The 15,018-nt window shown below is 38.4% G+C and overlaps 1 protein-coding gene across 4 annotated transcripts in view; it reads right to left on the bottom strand.

Annotated features, from left to right (window-relative positions):
* Positions 1–406: 406 nt before the first annotated feature.
* rnf111 (ring finger protein 111) overlaps positions 407–15,018 on the bottom strand; it is a 47,662-nt gene continuing 33,050 nt past the window's right edge. The window contains exons 5-15 of one of the 4 annotated variants that reach the window (XM_058781494.1): positions 11,064–11,276; positions 10,618–10,964; positions 7,859–8,111; positions 5,798–6,167; positions 5,433–5,558; positions 4,593–4,710; positions 4,095–4,175; positions 3,368–3,463; positions 2,963–3,049; positions 2,369–2,472; positions 407–2,090 (exon numbers count right to left, since the gene is read on the bottom strand). In XM_058781494.1, the coding sequence (XP_058637477.1) occupies positions 1,973–2,090; positions 2,369–2,472; positions 2,963–3,049; positions 3,368–3,463; positions 4,095–4,175; positions 4,593–4,710; positions 5,433–5,558; positions 5,798–6,167; positions 7,859–8,111; positions 10,618–10,964; positions 11,064–11,276 (1,913 nt within the window). In that variant the 3' untranslated portion in view covers positions 407–1,972. The remainder of the gene's footprint in view (positions 2,091–2,368; positions 2,473–2,962; positions 3,050–3,367; positions 3,464–4,094; positions 4,176–4,592; positions 4,711–5,432; positions 5,559–5,797; positions 6,168–7,858; positions 8,112–10,617; positions 10,965–11,063; positions 11,277–15,018) is intronic. The other 3 variants (XM_058781495.1, XM_058781496.1, XM_058781498.1) reach the window with 3 other exon arrangements.

Below are 15,018 nucleotides of genomic sequence, written 5' to 3'. Positions count from 1 at the left end.
GGGGAACTACCTATCTTGATTTTAACTTTCAGTCTAAATCCGATATTACTGATGCATTTCCATCACTATTGCATAAAAACAACCACAACACATTTTCTTGTCTACTACTAAAGGTAAACTTTTCAAAAAGCAGGTTTATCAGATAAAATATGTATATAATAAATAATTTTTGACAGTGTCCATTTATCAATGTTTGGAGCTGTGTAGTACAAAACTGCTGTAAATAAGAGAATAGCACCAATTTGTGAAGTATACAAGACATTTGGAATGAGGTTATGACAGTAGTGCCTAAAACTAATTTCACTGCTGTATTTTAGTTATATAAATTACTACAGTAACAATAGTCACCATGGTAAATTCCTCTAAAGGATGTCAAGTTCAAGGAGGCACAATAATGGACACATAAAAGAGTTACCTAACTTTATTAATTTCATTATTTTAAAACTAATATAAATCCCATGGAATATCATCCTGGGGCCATTAAGTCTATGAATGCATGGACGCCTGCCATTAAGTACTGCATTCCAACACTCCATTCAAAATTATTACAGTTTTTCCTCAAAATTCGGCAATCAGAGTGGAAATACACGGCCTCAGCACACTCTCATTCTCACAGCACTCCTGTCTTTTGTCTCTCATGTGCAAGTATATGCAAGTTAGCTAGTTGAGACTAATATTAGTGTTAGGATTTCACAGCAGCAAAAGAAAAAAAAAAAAAAAAAAGAGGGGGTGGGAACAGTTTGCTGCACAGTTGCAGAACAAATGTGTTAATGACAATATCTGACAAGGAATAATAAGCTAACAAGAGTCACTTTCTAGGTTATTGAGAGAGATAAATGAAGAAGGCTAGGAGACCCTGATGAAACAATAAATACTCTGTTTCCCAGCTGTTTCTTCAGGCCCGTCATCCTCACAGAACCAAGGCGACATATGGAGCTGGTCTGAGGAATTACACTTTCTCAATTGCTCGATCAAAAATCCAACTTCATTATACTAGAAAAAGAAACAATCAGAATACAGAGAGGTGACATTCATTTTTTTCTTTCTCTTCTCTTTGAAAATACATTAGGTGAAGTGCGTTACATGTGACGTCAGATTGAGGTGCTGAGAGGGGACTGATGGAACACAACCGTGTGAACGTTCCAGGAGGTGAAGTGTGCAGTTGCTTCTCATCAGGACTGGAGCTGAATTCATTTCAATTCCATCAGTTCAGGATCGAATGCATAAAAATGTAAAATTAAACGGACAAGAAGCATTTCCATATGCTTTTCTAAATGAACTTCCCGAACTGAGTTAGCACTGGTAATGAGCCGAAGTGAAATGGAACGGACTCCAGCCCAGGTTCCCGTGTTGAGAGTGAACTGGTGTGAGGGTGAACACTGTTACAGCAGCTGATCTCTTAACCATGATCTTGTTTCCTAATTAAGGAATGTCTTGATTCACTTAAAAAAAAATCTATTTCAGATCACATTGTCTATAACATAAAACTAATCAATATACTGATCAATAAATTGAGTCCTGCAATGTTTTAAAATGGAGGTTGACATTCTATTCCAGTAAAGCAAGGCATCAGGTATGTAAAAATGCTTCTTTACTAGAGCAGCAATCCTCGCCTGCAAGTTCTCAGGCCTTATGAGGCCTATTTCATTATATGTGCAAAGAAATGCATTGCAAGGAACCATGCAAAAATAAAATACAATGACACTTATGAAAACAAAAGCTACATAAACCCTTTATAAATACAATACAATTCAAAACCCTTAATGAAGATGTTATTTCTAGCTGTACTGGTACTACATGATAGCTGGCACGCTAGGCTCGATGTTTTGTTTTTTTTGTGGATTGTTGTTTTTGTTTTTTCCCATAGTTGCGCAGGTATTTCATGCCATCTTTGGTTGAATGCGTTACTGACAAAAATGAAAAGGAAAACAACAGATAAATGTCCAACAAAAGGGTTGCAAGAAAAATAGCATCAACTCTCTGGAGATAACTGAGCCTCGATGTCCACTCTGCAGATGGGGCATTTCTTGTTAGTGAGGAGCCATTGGTCTACACACAGTTGATGGAAGAGGTGCATACATGGAAGGCGCCTGCAAAAATAAAAATAACAGTGACAATTAATCAATAAATATCCAACACAATGAAATCAGATGTTTAATATTAGCCAAACGGTTAAAAACAGATTGACCAATGCAGATTAATTCACATGTTCCAGCACAAGAGGGCAGCACAGAACATGAAGAGAAAGTATTCATGACTGATGATGAGTGCCTAACAGATCAAATGATAAAACCTAACCTGAACCCTGGAGAGACTACATACAATAAACAAACAATAAATAATTATAATAAAAAAGTCAAGTGTTTACCTGACATCCTCCCCTTCTTCCAGTATAGACAGACAGATGGTGCATTTCTCCTCCGTGTCTTCCTCCGCACCTTCCTCTTCCTCTTGCTTACCATGCAGCTTTCTCTGTGCACAAGAAAGAAGCGTAACAGCCATTATAAGCAGAATCACTGCACCTAAATTCTAATAAACTGGCGAGCAACACTAGAACACATAATAGCTCTTCCTGTGTCTTCTTTCCCCCAAATACATAGTTTATATGAATGTTCTTAATATGGTACATTTTAGTAAGTGCTGCGGTTGATGCTGGTGATACAAAAATAACCACACAAGAGCAGCATAGCATGTTACATAAACATACAGCAACAGTCTATTTTTATTATGAACGGCGTGCTGATCATTTAAACAACACGTCAAGCAGCAACAAAACCTAAAACTTCAGATATTGCACATTACATGTTTTCAATTAAAAACAAAAACAGACACACACATTGTCAGTGTGCTCCTCAACTAGATTGACTAGGCCATTGTTGACTATTCCTGCCCCCGTTAACATCTACACAATATGTGAGCTAAAACATGTCATCCCAAACTATTTGTTCACATTTTTTCTCACCGAGTTTGAGGTTGAGTGCATATTTTTCCCAACAGATGCCCATGCTTCAGGTGCTAACTGTTCCTCAGTGTCTCTCTCCACCACCTTCTGTATTAGGGCGGCAGGGTTTTAGATTACTGTTATTCAGGAACCTTTTGCTACATATCAGTGACATTTCAAATGTCTACACTATGCAGCTTTTGGCAATAAAAGGACTGGGTGAGGATTTCTGATGCATCTCATGACACAAAAGATCTGATTATTATGGCTCCTGGTTAAGTTTTTTTTGTGTGTTTCTAACAGGAAGCCCCTATACATAATATCCTCAGAGTCTTTTTGCAGACAGCCTGTCCATTATCACCAAACGGGACTTTACTTTGACCACCTCAGTAAAACACTGATGTTTGTAAGTGAATGTGTTCTCACCTTTTTGTATTTGTGTGGATAGGTGCACCTCTCTATGGTTCCCTGAGAGGCCCCTCGGTTCACAGTCCCCAGTCGCTCTTCTAAATGCAGCAGATCCTGTTAAAACACACAACTGGTTACAAGTGCTTATAAACTGGTTACATCATTACAAATTCTTGGTAAAAAGAACAGAACACCAGAAGGACTAACAATAACTAATCATGGGAATGTCTGTGAGCAGCTGATGGTCTATGTATCTTTCTGAAGAATCCCACGGTTAGAAGTGATTTAAAGTTTTATTTTTATTTTCAACAGACTGTGTGGAGTATATTGTTCTGTGAATCCATGACAATGCAATGCATGCTGTACAAAGAGGCTGTTATTGAAGGATGTTGGAGTTTAAAATGATACTGGAGACAATAACAACTCCGCTTATGAGTGATCAGAGCCAAATATGTGCTCTGAGCTTTTCACATGCAAAGGGGGAAATTTCTTCAAGTTACAGCTCACACACACACATACACACACACACACACACACACACACACACACACACACAAAAATCTTTAATATTATTACGCTTTTAACAGCTTCTGGTACGTCATTAGTAATATTAAATTAGTTAATGAAGTCCATAAAAATATAAGGTACTTTATTTTTGTCATGCATTCTTCAGGAAATGTGTTTTGATCTTGTAAAGAAGCAAGTTTAGATCACTAATGATTTTGGTCCACATTCCAGTTCTTACCTCATATGTGCGGCCAAAGGTCATTCTGGAGGAGATGTAGCGAATATGTGGATATGTCACTTCAGGCATTGAGCCAGTGTGCTAAAGAAAACATAAAATTAGTGACCGCACCAAGCGGGAGAGAAACAGAACGAAATGAGAGTGCAACTATTTTATCAAACAACTCTCGTAATTTGGGACGCAATATTTCTGGGAGGCATTAGAAATGATTCACACGTATGTGCACGCATGTCACTCCATATGATTTAAATATAATTTTAGATTTTCAAATATATTAAATTCAAATTTCACACTTCAAATGTCTAATGAGCTTCCATTATAATCTGTAATGCATAATTCATGCACCCATAAAAATCACCCTGGAATAACAGATGCTGCGGATACACGGCTTGAGGCCCCCTCCATTAATCTGTGCCATACCTGAGAGCAAATCAGGGCTTTTTTATTCATGCTAATGTATGCATACATTTCAGCTGATGGGGAGGAGTAGCAACTCACCATCAGCTGGATGGGAAAATGGTGCAGTCTGGGTGGAGGGTGATAGTGAGGCAGATGCGGGTGCAGGTGTCCTGAAGGGTAAGGAGCTACAGTAACACCAGCCTCGATGCCCAGCTCCCTAAAACAGCAAAAAGACCAACAACCAGCATGTTAAACAACAGCATACAATATAATGTTGTTTGAAACACCAACATCATGACTAACAGATCCTGAAATTACAGAGATGTTCAGTCATGATGTCAATTTGAAGGCCAACCAGGAAAGCTAATTTACTACAAACTCCCTCAGGAGTTTACTAATTACTAATTGGTTTTTAAATTAGCGGCTTTTGATTATCGTTATTAGGTCTGTGGTGACATTAGATGATAATTACTCAGGCATATTTAAAACATACGTTTTGAAGAACTAACATGCATGTTTCTATTCATGAACAGTTCACACAAAAATGAACATTGTGTCATCATTTACTCACCCTCATGTCAAAGATATTTTGAAGAATGCTGGTAATCAAACAGCTATGGTCCCTATTGACTTCCATAGTATTTCTTTCCCTACAATGGAATTCAATGGGGACCAACTGTTTGGTTCTTCAAAGTATCTTCTTTTGTGTTCAACATAATAAAGAAACTTATACAGGTTTGGAATGACATGAGGATGAGTAAATGATGACAAATTCATTTTTGGGTAAATTATTCCTTTAAGTCTCTTCAAGCAACGTTAACCACACACCTTATTTTAACGATAAATCCAAAACTGAAATTGTAAAAATCAACTGGAAATTCATGAGGCAACCCATGGCTTCCATCCGAAACTTTAAACTACTTTTTAAATGTACTCTACCATGTGGTCCTCTGGTCAGCCTGCCGAGGATGCGATGACATAGTTTGAGGGACATGAATGTGATGTCCGTGACCGTAGTTAGGGTGCATTCTATGGGGATGCGGCGGGGGTCTCTCGTGTGCTCGCCTTAAGGAAGGAGGAAAAGTTATTACAGAAAAAGTCTAAAAAGTACATTAATGTAAAGCACCTCAATGGAAAAGTTCTTCTTAATACATAAGGCTTAGGGGCTTTGCTATCACAGGCATAAATTACAGATGAAAATATATTCAAATACAAAAGAACCCAATTACTTTAATATTATTGTTTTTATTTCTGAACAAATAAATGCAACCTGGATGAGCATTAGCAACTTATAAGCAACTCACGTCGGGTGCTGCATCATTCTGCGTCTCTGAACCTCCATTCTCTGCAGTATGTCATGCTGGTGGAGCCTCTGGACAGGGTTTGGGCCAAGTACGGGCAGGTGGTGTTGCAGCGCCTGGTGCTCAGGGGGAAGATGCTGCGGCAGAGGGGCACTGGAGCCTGGTAGATGGTGGGAAGGCAGGGAGGGTGGAGGAGCTGGGGGCACCGAGTGGCCCGGGGCGTGAGAAGGCAGTGGGGTGTGGAAGGGGAGGACGGGATGTGGGATGACATAGTCACCCTGTGGAGGAGGCTGTTGAGGGGGAGGAGCATTGCCGTGGGAGTGAGGACAGGAAGAGGAGGACTGGTGGTGCAGGGGGCGCGGAAGAGGGCCGTCTGGAGGAGAAAAGCAGAAACGTTAGTATAAATGACAGAAATCCATCTCCTTTTTCAAAATTTTGCATCGAGTCAAAAAGTGCATCAAAAACAATTAACTGTGTTTAATGGTAATTACTGGGAGGATGGAAAGAGTTTCATGGAAACTCTATAGAAGCAACAGGATGGTCTGGATACTGCCCAGGTAAGTATGATTACCCTGGAGCAGATGAGTTGTACTGTTTGCTAAGGATTTGACAGACAGACGGGAATGAGGGAGAAAGTAAAGGGAAAACAAAGAAAAAGAATGGCCGCGAGATACAGGAGATAAATATAGCGAGAGAAAACGGGAGAATGTGCAAACAGGTGCTCCAGTGAGCTGTGAGTGGCAATTACTCCACTAAATTCAGGCCCACCAGGGAGCCCTGCCACGCTCATTTATATTCCACACAACGCTATTGTGAGCAGAATCGGCAATTAAGTGGGACTGCTGGGCACACTACCTGCAGCACTTAACACATTAAACATCAGGTGTTTCATCTAATTACCATAAAGCACAGGCGCCAGCATCTCAGCATCTTCACATTCTCACTCACACACAACAAAACACAAAGGAATCATCTCGCATCAATTTTAATTTTATTGCCTTCTTTTTAGAATATCTAATAAATTTGGGGTGTAACCGTTCGAATTTCCCAGGTCCAGGTTGTATCATTGTTCTGTGGTCTCTACTGATTCGGTAAGTACTGTACTTATTTTATATTATTTTAACGTGATTGCCCTTTATTTATCTGACTGCTGTCATTTTTATTTTTCAGGTACAATTATCTAACTTTTAATTGCATTAAGCCCAGTGATTTAGAACAATGCGGCACACAGTCAATTTTTAATAACATTTATACAGGAAAAAATATCTGAAATGTTCTGTTGTGACATTCCAATTATATTAATAAAATATGTAATTATTTTACCAGAACAATTTCACCCCTAAATTAGCATTAGTTTTGGATTAACATGATTAAAATTAGGGATGCTCCAATTGATCGGCCGATAATCACATTTTATGACTCGATGGGTACTCATACATTTGGCCAATTTGATGACGTCAATGCGTGAGGACGTACATGATGCGTGGGGACATAAATGATTTGGCGCTGCAGTCATGTCGTCGCCGGTGTGAAAATGTTTTGAGAAACAATGAAAGATTCGTTATTTGTCGTGTATGTTCTTTTTCCTCTTCAGTCTTATAGATAGATAAATATAGATAGAAAGAAAAATAACTATATTTTCAGCATTGTTGTTTTCTGCTGTGTTTTAGTGAAAGTAATCTATAATTTTTTGCTGCTCACCGTGTTTCTGTTGTTATTAGAATAACCGCGTCATCGCAGCTCTTAAACTTGGCGCCGGCGCGCGTCCGGAGAGAGAGAGAAAGGGCACGCTTGAATAAAGTGTGTTTGGCTTTAGATAAAAATACTAGAGGATATAGCATATGTTATGCATAAACATCATTTTAAATGAATATTAAAATGTTCACTATATAAGGAATCATTTTTGTGATTATTTATATAACATTATTACATATGTTATATAAAGCTTGAAGCATCAGAATCGGTATCGGCCGATCACCATGACAAGAAACCGGTACTCTGTATCGGCTGCAAAAATCCTGATCGGAGCATCCCTAATTAAAATATTATGGTAAAAGTGCGTACAGGGGGGATGCATGTAGTGCCTGCAGGAAGAGAGCTGAGGAGGTTGGGGCTGAGGCTGGGCCACTATGGCTGAGCTGAATGAGTCGGCCACAGTCTGCTGGCTGGGTCCAGGTGCAGCCTGGGAAACGTAAGCAGGAGGCCGGGAGGCGGAACCTGGACAGCAGGGATCAAAGGCCGATGTGCCGTGGAACCCTGTGCTGCTGGATCCACTGCTACGCACTGCACTGCTACTGAGATCCACCGGCAGAGTCTGCTAAGACAGAGAGAGAAGCAGGAAAAAATAAAAATTAAAACCAGCAGTTAATCCAGCAACAAACATGATGTTTTTGAACAAAGACATCTGCTGCATTAGAATATGGCTGATGAACTGACTTATAAAATATAAATGGTTGTCAGAATGGTGCTTTGGGGTTGTTTGGGCACACAGAGCTCATTTTTAAAAGAAGCTAAAGGTAGTAGTCAGAGAAGTATTTCACATCTGAACACGCTACAGCCTTGCATATTTTGAGTGTCAGCAGCACCATGCAGATGCGTTGTTTACAGGCAGACGTACTCTTGATAAATGGCAGAATTCGTGATTTGGAGGAGAAGAATTGTTGAATAAAGTCACTACTTTTGTTTTCTTTGCACATAAAAAGTATTCTCGCATCTTTGTTAAATTACAGTTGTAAACTGATGTCTCATGGACTATTAAACTGATGTCCTTACTACATTTCTGGGCCTGGGAACATTTCAGTTGCATTGCTGTCTATGGAGGGTCGGATTTCATCAAAAATATATTAATTTGTGTTCCGAAGATGAACCAAGGTCTTACGAGTTTGGAACGACATGAGGGCGAATAATTAATGACATACTTTTCATCAATCTATTCCCTTAAGTTATTTATATTTTTATTATTTATATTAAGTCTCCCCACATGAAAACACGATGTGCTGGTGACTGCTTGTACCAGACTAAAAGAAATATTGATTGTTTTCAACAATTTGAGCTGTTACAATGAAATGTTGATAAAATGGCACTGGAGTGCAATATCTGTTTCTTCAGTGAAACTAAATCAATCACTGTCTGAGATTAACTTTTTTATAAGAGAAACTTTTTTATAGGTGATTTTTAATGTGGTGGCACTCCATAATACCTGGAAAATAATGTGTGTCATATATGGGAGGCAAGAATGTGACTGTGGTAGTTGAAGAGGATCATTCAAGTTAAGCCCCATATTTAGCTTTATAAGCAGTTGTCAGTTTGTCATGCAAGAATGCTATTTTGCTCCTGCTGCTTCTCACAACTTTGACAACCCTGAAATGACGTGCTACAGCTCTTCTGCTCCACCTCAGATTACAAGAAAGCTACTGTAATATCTTTATAGGACAGAGTTGTGGGAAAATTTTGGAAGCTACAGAATGACTAACATTTCTAACAACACTTAAAATATGCAAAGTTAAGTCTGCAGCAGACAGGCACATATTCAGATCGTGTGAGATGCCACATGTCTCTTATCTTGCAGTTGATTTGTTTACAGTCTTGTTTTAGACAACTGCCTTAAGTTTCATACCTAGGGTTAGGGGTTTGTTCAATAATGAGCTGCATATCTCAGTAGCCCCTCACTGCAGAACACAGATCCAGGGGACGGGGTTGGATCCACATCTAGGGGGTGGAGATGGGTAGGTTTAGGGGTGGGGATGGGTGGGTTTAGGGATCAGGGGGTGGAGACGGGTAGGTTTAAGTAAATGTAAGGTGGGAGGAGTTGGATCTAGATCCAACCACACCCCCTGTATCTTGTGTTCTGCAGTGAGGACCATTTCACATATCTCATAAAATAATATTTTCCACATACTTCAAAAAAGGCACATACCAGGTCTGTATTTAAAAAAAAAAAAAAAAAAAACACCAGCCAAAGAAATGATACGCATAACCAAAGCAGTGTTAAATTCCTTTCAAAATGAGGGCATTCACCCCAAATTTAATCCTTTACACACTTTGATGTATAAAACATGCCTGACATCACCTCGCTTCACTCTACACCTCCTGTCTGCGCATATCTGATGACTAGCTAACGGCACTTACTGCTCATTGCCCCATCATCAAAGGCCACAGACTTTTGCCAAATGCATTTCGCATAGAAACAACTTTGTTAGCCCAGCATACACTGAGACAAAGTGTCACTGCATACACGACCAAAAATACACAACTTTCTCTTTTTGACAAATACAAACTCATGCACACGCAACACTTCTCTATGCTGGTAAATAATAGAATTCAGCAGCCAAGACAATTAGTTCAGTGTGAATTATTCAACAACACTGAGAGGATGGCCTCAAACAAAATCCCCGGTGGAAAAGCTTAGCTCCAGAAAAATTACTTTTTCATAAAGGTGCTTTGGATTTTCCTTTTCATCAAAACATGAAGGGTGATTTAGTATTTCAAGAAGGAAGAATCTTAACTAATTCCAAACAAAAACATATGCTGTTAAATGCAAACCATGTGTGAAATGAAAAACAGACGGTGTTGTCAACAATACGGACATTATGCTTCAAACAGTCAACATATTATTTCAATTTTTTCCCTCAATTTATGTAGCAAAATAGTTTTTCCCCCTCAATTTATGAAGCAAAAAGGGTTTAATTCATACACACAATGAACAAAGAAGCCAAGAAAATGGGTTTCGGTATCAACCGCTACAGAAGCTTATAATATCCTCGCCTTTTCCAACACTGACATTACAAGGCTCTCAAGAAGCTGTCATGCAGATATTAAGGTACCTGGTCATGGTACTGGTTACTGCTGCTCACCCCTCCACAGGGCGCAGGCATGGCAGTGGGCCTCTCCAGAGGGCAGCTGGACTCTGGGAAGGCTAAGGTAGAAGGGACCGGGGTGGTGTGGTGGTGATGGTGGAAATGGTGCGGGTGACCATGGGAGTGCTGGGAGCCAGACTGCTGGGGGCCAGACTGCTGTGTCGTCCCAGCCTGCATGCACCCTGAGTGGGTGTGCCCCATGGAGAGGTGCCCTGAAGATGGCCCGCTGCAAGGAGAGTGCTGGGGGCAACAAGAGGGTAACCTGGGCATCGCCACACCTCCATTCTCACCAGACAAGCTTCTTCTGCTGTCATCTGATTGGGGGATAAAGACATACTATTAAAAACCGATACAAACATATTACTAATCAATGTCACCGTAAATTATTGGACAGCAGCATCTCGAGAGTTTACCTTCGTTGGCAGTTGTGTTGGTGGTGCTGTGTCCTGGCACTCCACCGTGTCTCTGAGCAGCCAGTGTGCTATCAGGGGCGGCCGCTGAGCAGCTACTGGAGGGACCAGGACCCTCCTGTGGCGATTCTGAGGTACAGGCATTATGGGAAGAGGAAGAAGAACTGACCGGCTGTGGGCGTGTGCTGTCAGAAGTGGTTGGCACGACTGAGAGATCTGAAGATGGATCAAAATATATAAAGACACAAACATAAACATACATGGAAAAACTTCTGACTAGCGATTAATAATATATTGGTTATTTGCTGATATTAGAATGTATATTTTTATCAATACTGGATTATTTAAAGGTGCATTCTCATTTTCCCCATTAGATTAGCTTTGCTATCTTTTAATTAAATAAATTTAACAATACTGTTAATATAATTTTTAGCAAAATCTACACTAGTAAAAGTTTAGGGCCGGTAAGATTTTTAAATGTTTCTGAAAAACATCTCTTATACTCACCGAGGCTGCATTTATTCGATCAAAAACACAGAAAAACAGTAATATTTAAAAATATTATAATTTCAAAAAAGTGTTTTCTTTATTATTTTTTAAAATGTAATTTATTTATGTAACTGCAAAGCTGAATTTTCAGCAGTCATTACCCCTTTAGTATCACATGGTATGAAAATATGATGAAATCATACTTATATGCTGACGGGGTGCTCAAGAAACATTTTTATCAATGTTTGAAATGTTTTTCTGATAAATATTTTTACATTTGCGAGCATTATCTTTAAAGCATTTTGAAATTAAATTTATTGTAACATTATATCTTTACTATCATGTTTGATCAATGTAATGTGTCCTAGCTGAACAGAAGTATTCGTTATCAAAATAAAGTAAAAATAAATGAATAGTGATAGAAAATATTGACCCCAAATTTTTTAACAGTAATGTATTTTTCTACTGTACATGTTGTGATACTTAAATTCACTTAAAATAAATAAATAATTGTTTTCAGTGTGTTTTATTGTAAATAAAGAAAATTCATTGTATCAGCCAGAATTTTACCATCAGAGCATCCGCACTTTTAACGACTGCTCAGCTGCAGCAGACCAGCAGTTATTACCTTCAATAATAACTATAAGGATATTAATAATAAGGGTCTTCTTAACTTAAAGGCATTTGTTGCAACTGGCAACAGATGGTTTCCTCCAGCTCTAGAACATCAGTGTGAGCATGCATGTGCATTTTCACACTCACAGACTTTATTCACAAAGTGGCCCATGAGGATAGCTACTCATTAACATTCCATTGTGAGTAATCCATCTGCTTTTTCCTTGTAAATTAATTTCTCACTCCGTCAAAAGAAATGCAAATGCAATCATATCTCAGCTTGCTCTTTTACCTCCCCACCAGCTACAGACCCCAAATACAAACAAAGAGACACTTTATGACAGTAAATCAAACAAAACAATGTAAATGAGTTTTCCCTTGACAAACCTCAAGATTCAGGAGCATATCATAGAATAATGAGATAACACTACACAGATTTTATTTCCTTATCCAGAATGGCAGTTTAATTGGTTCCTATAGCAGTTCTCTCTGAATCTTTGGGGCCAGTTGCTGATTGCATAACAGACAGACTTCATTATGTTGCCTGCAAATGAAATCAGAATTAAACTCAATTACACACAATAAAAGGGATGCTTTTGGTGTCCATCAGTCTATGGCTGTGAGAGAATGCTGTGCAGCTGCAAAGGCTATTTATGCTGCTGTGCATGCTGAAACGATATAGATTAATCATTATTAACGGGGCCTGAACACACAGACGAGCTGCAATCCACAGCGCTGAACAACACTAACCGAATCTACCAGATTCATTCCTCCTCCCCCTCACACAGAGATACAGCTCAAAGACAGAGAGGGAGGACCGCTCACAGTGAAAGATGAGTAGATTAGATGTGACATCTAATATTTCCCAAACCCACGCAGTGTTGAACCGGGTGATCTAACTCTCATTCCCTCCTTTATGTTCCAGACCTGAAGACCATCACTGCAGGACAGAGTCAGGGAGACTCTCATCAAATACTCATCAAACCTGCTACATTTCAAATAATGGCTGACACGCACAAAATAATCTCTCCCTCGATTTTAGGGCTCAGCAAATGTGGACAGCAGATTGTTTTTACTTGTTACGGTTGCGCAATGTGTTTTTGTTGGTTTAAAAGTTGCGGTTACAGCTCATGTATTTTGAGCATTTGAATTTTAGAATGAGAAGAGGTCATGACCGGAACAATATTCAAAAGGTCTTTTCATGTACTGAAATGAGGGGATATTAAATTCCTGTCGAGTTCCTGTTGCTTTCTCCCTTTGACTCCCTTTGGTTTTGCTTTTAAACTGGATGGATGGTGGTTTTCAATCCTGAAGCTAGTGATCATGAAAAACACATGAATTCATACACTCCTGCTTCTCTACATCTAAAGCTTTTAAACTTTAGAGATGATAATGACAGAAGCAGCACAAACCGAGAGAAAGAAAGAATGATACAAAGAATAATATAGGAGAACAAACAGGGATGTGCAACGCATTGGTAGGGTACAACTGGGCTAAAGGCCCACCTTAAGAAAAAATGTACTATTCACTGCGCCTAAAATGTATAATTGCAGAAAAAATATATATGTTGTATTGAACATTAATGGGGCAACAGATTTTGTGTGACAATAAATCATTCAAGTTGTTTATTTTGTTTAAAAATCTTATAAATGTATGATGGGGCAAGGGGGGCCTTTTACCCCACACACGGGGTAAAAGGCCCACAGTATTAATACAAATACTTCAGCTAAAATAATGTTTTTTTTAATAATGTCTAAATTAATACTTGTTCAAAGCAATCACTTTAGCAAAGTTTGTACTATTTTCTGCTTATTTTGAAATACAAAAGAATTTAATTTTTGTTCAATAAATATAGCCATTAAAATATGTTAATATAAAAAATATATTTTAAAATACAGAAACAAAATCATTTTAAAAGCATTTTAAATAATAATTGAATATATATTTACAGTAGTAACGACAAATTATATTTTATTATATGATATGATTAATATCATGTTTTTAATTATGATGGTTTCATTCTAAACATGGTGATTATCTCTAATTTGGACACCCAACATAATATATGATATTTATCATCTGAATCTAACCGTGTCATGTCAACAAATGGAAAAGTTAGTCATCTATTAATTATCATGTTAATTACTGTGCGCCTTTAGCCCCAACAGCAGGGGCGCTTTTTACCCCAAATACCATACTTTTACATATTCTTTCATTATTTAAAAACTGTTGCTTTAATTATCTTAAACAAAACTGAAAATCATAAAGACCACCTTTGTCTCAAAATCAATGCATTCATTTTAGTGATTCTCATTTGATACTTAAATCTACAACAATTTAAAAAACATAAAATATTAGATCAAGTAAGCACAGAATCAGCTTTGCACTGCTGTGCACGATCGTGTCAAGGATCAGACAGATATACACGTGCATCTTGAAAAGCGGATGTTTTGGAAAGTGCTAAGCCATGTTTTTGTGCCATCTAGTGGTTTAGATGAAAATAATATCAAAAGGCGCCTTTAGCCCCGTTGTACCCTATTATATCAGTTTTCTGCCGATATTGTTTTTTTAAAGGAATAGTTCATACAAAAATGACAATTTAGTCATCATTTACCCTCATGTCTTTCCAAACATGTATAAGTTTCTTTCTTATGTTGAACAACAAAAGATGATATTTTGAAGAACCAGACAGTTGTTGGTTCCCATTAACTTCCATAGTAGGAAAAGACATACTATGGAAGTCAATGGGGACCATCAACTGTTTGATTATAGCATTCTTCAAAATATCTTCTTTTATGTTCAACATAAGAATGACACTCATACAAGTTTGAAACAACATAAGGGTGAGTAAATG

Source organism: Onychostoma macrolepis, chromosome 07 (genome assembly GCF_012432095.1).
Source record: "Onychostoma macrolepis isolate SWU-2019 chromosome 07, ASM1243209v1, whole genome shotgun sequence".
Taxonomy (NCBI): domain Eukaryota; kingdom Metazoa; phylum Chordata; class Actinopteri; order Cypriniformes; family Cyprinidae; genus Onychostoma; species Onychostoma macrolepis.
Note: the sequence above shows the minus strand (reverse complement) of the source record. Positions and strands in the feature narration are given on the sequence as shown.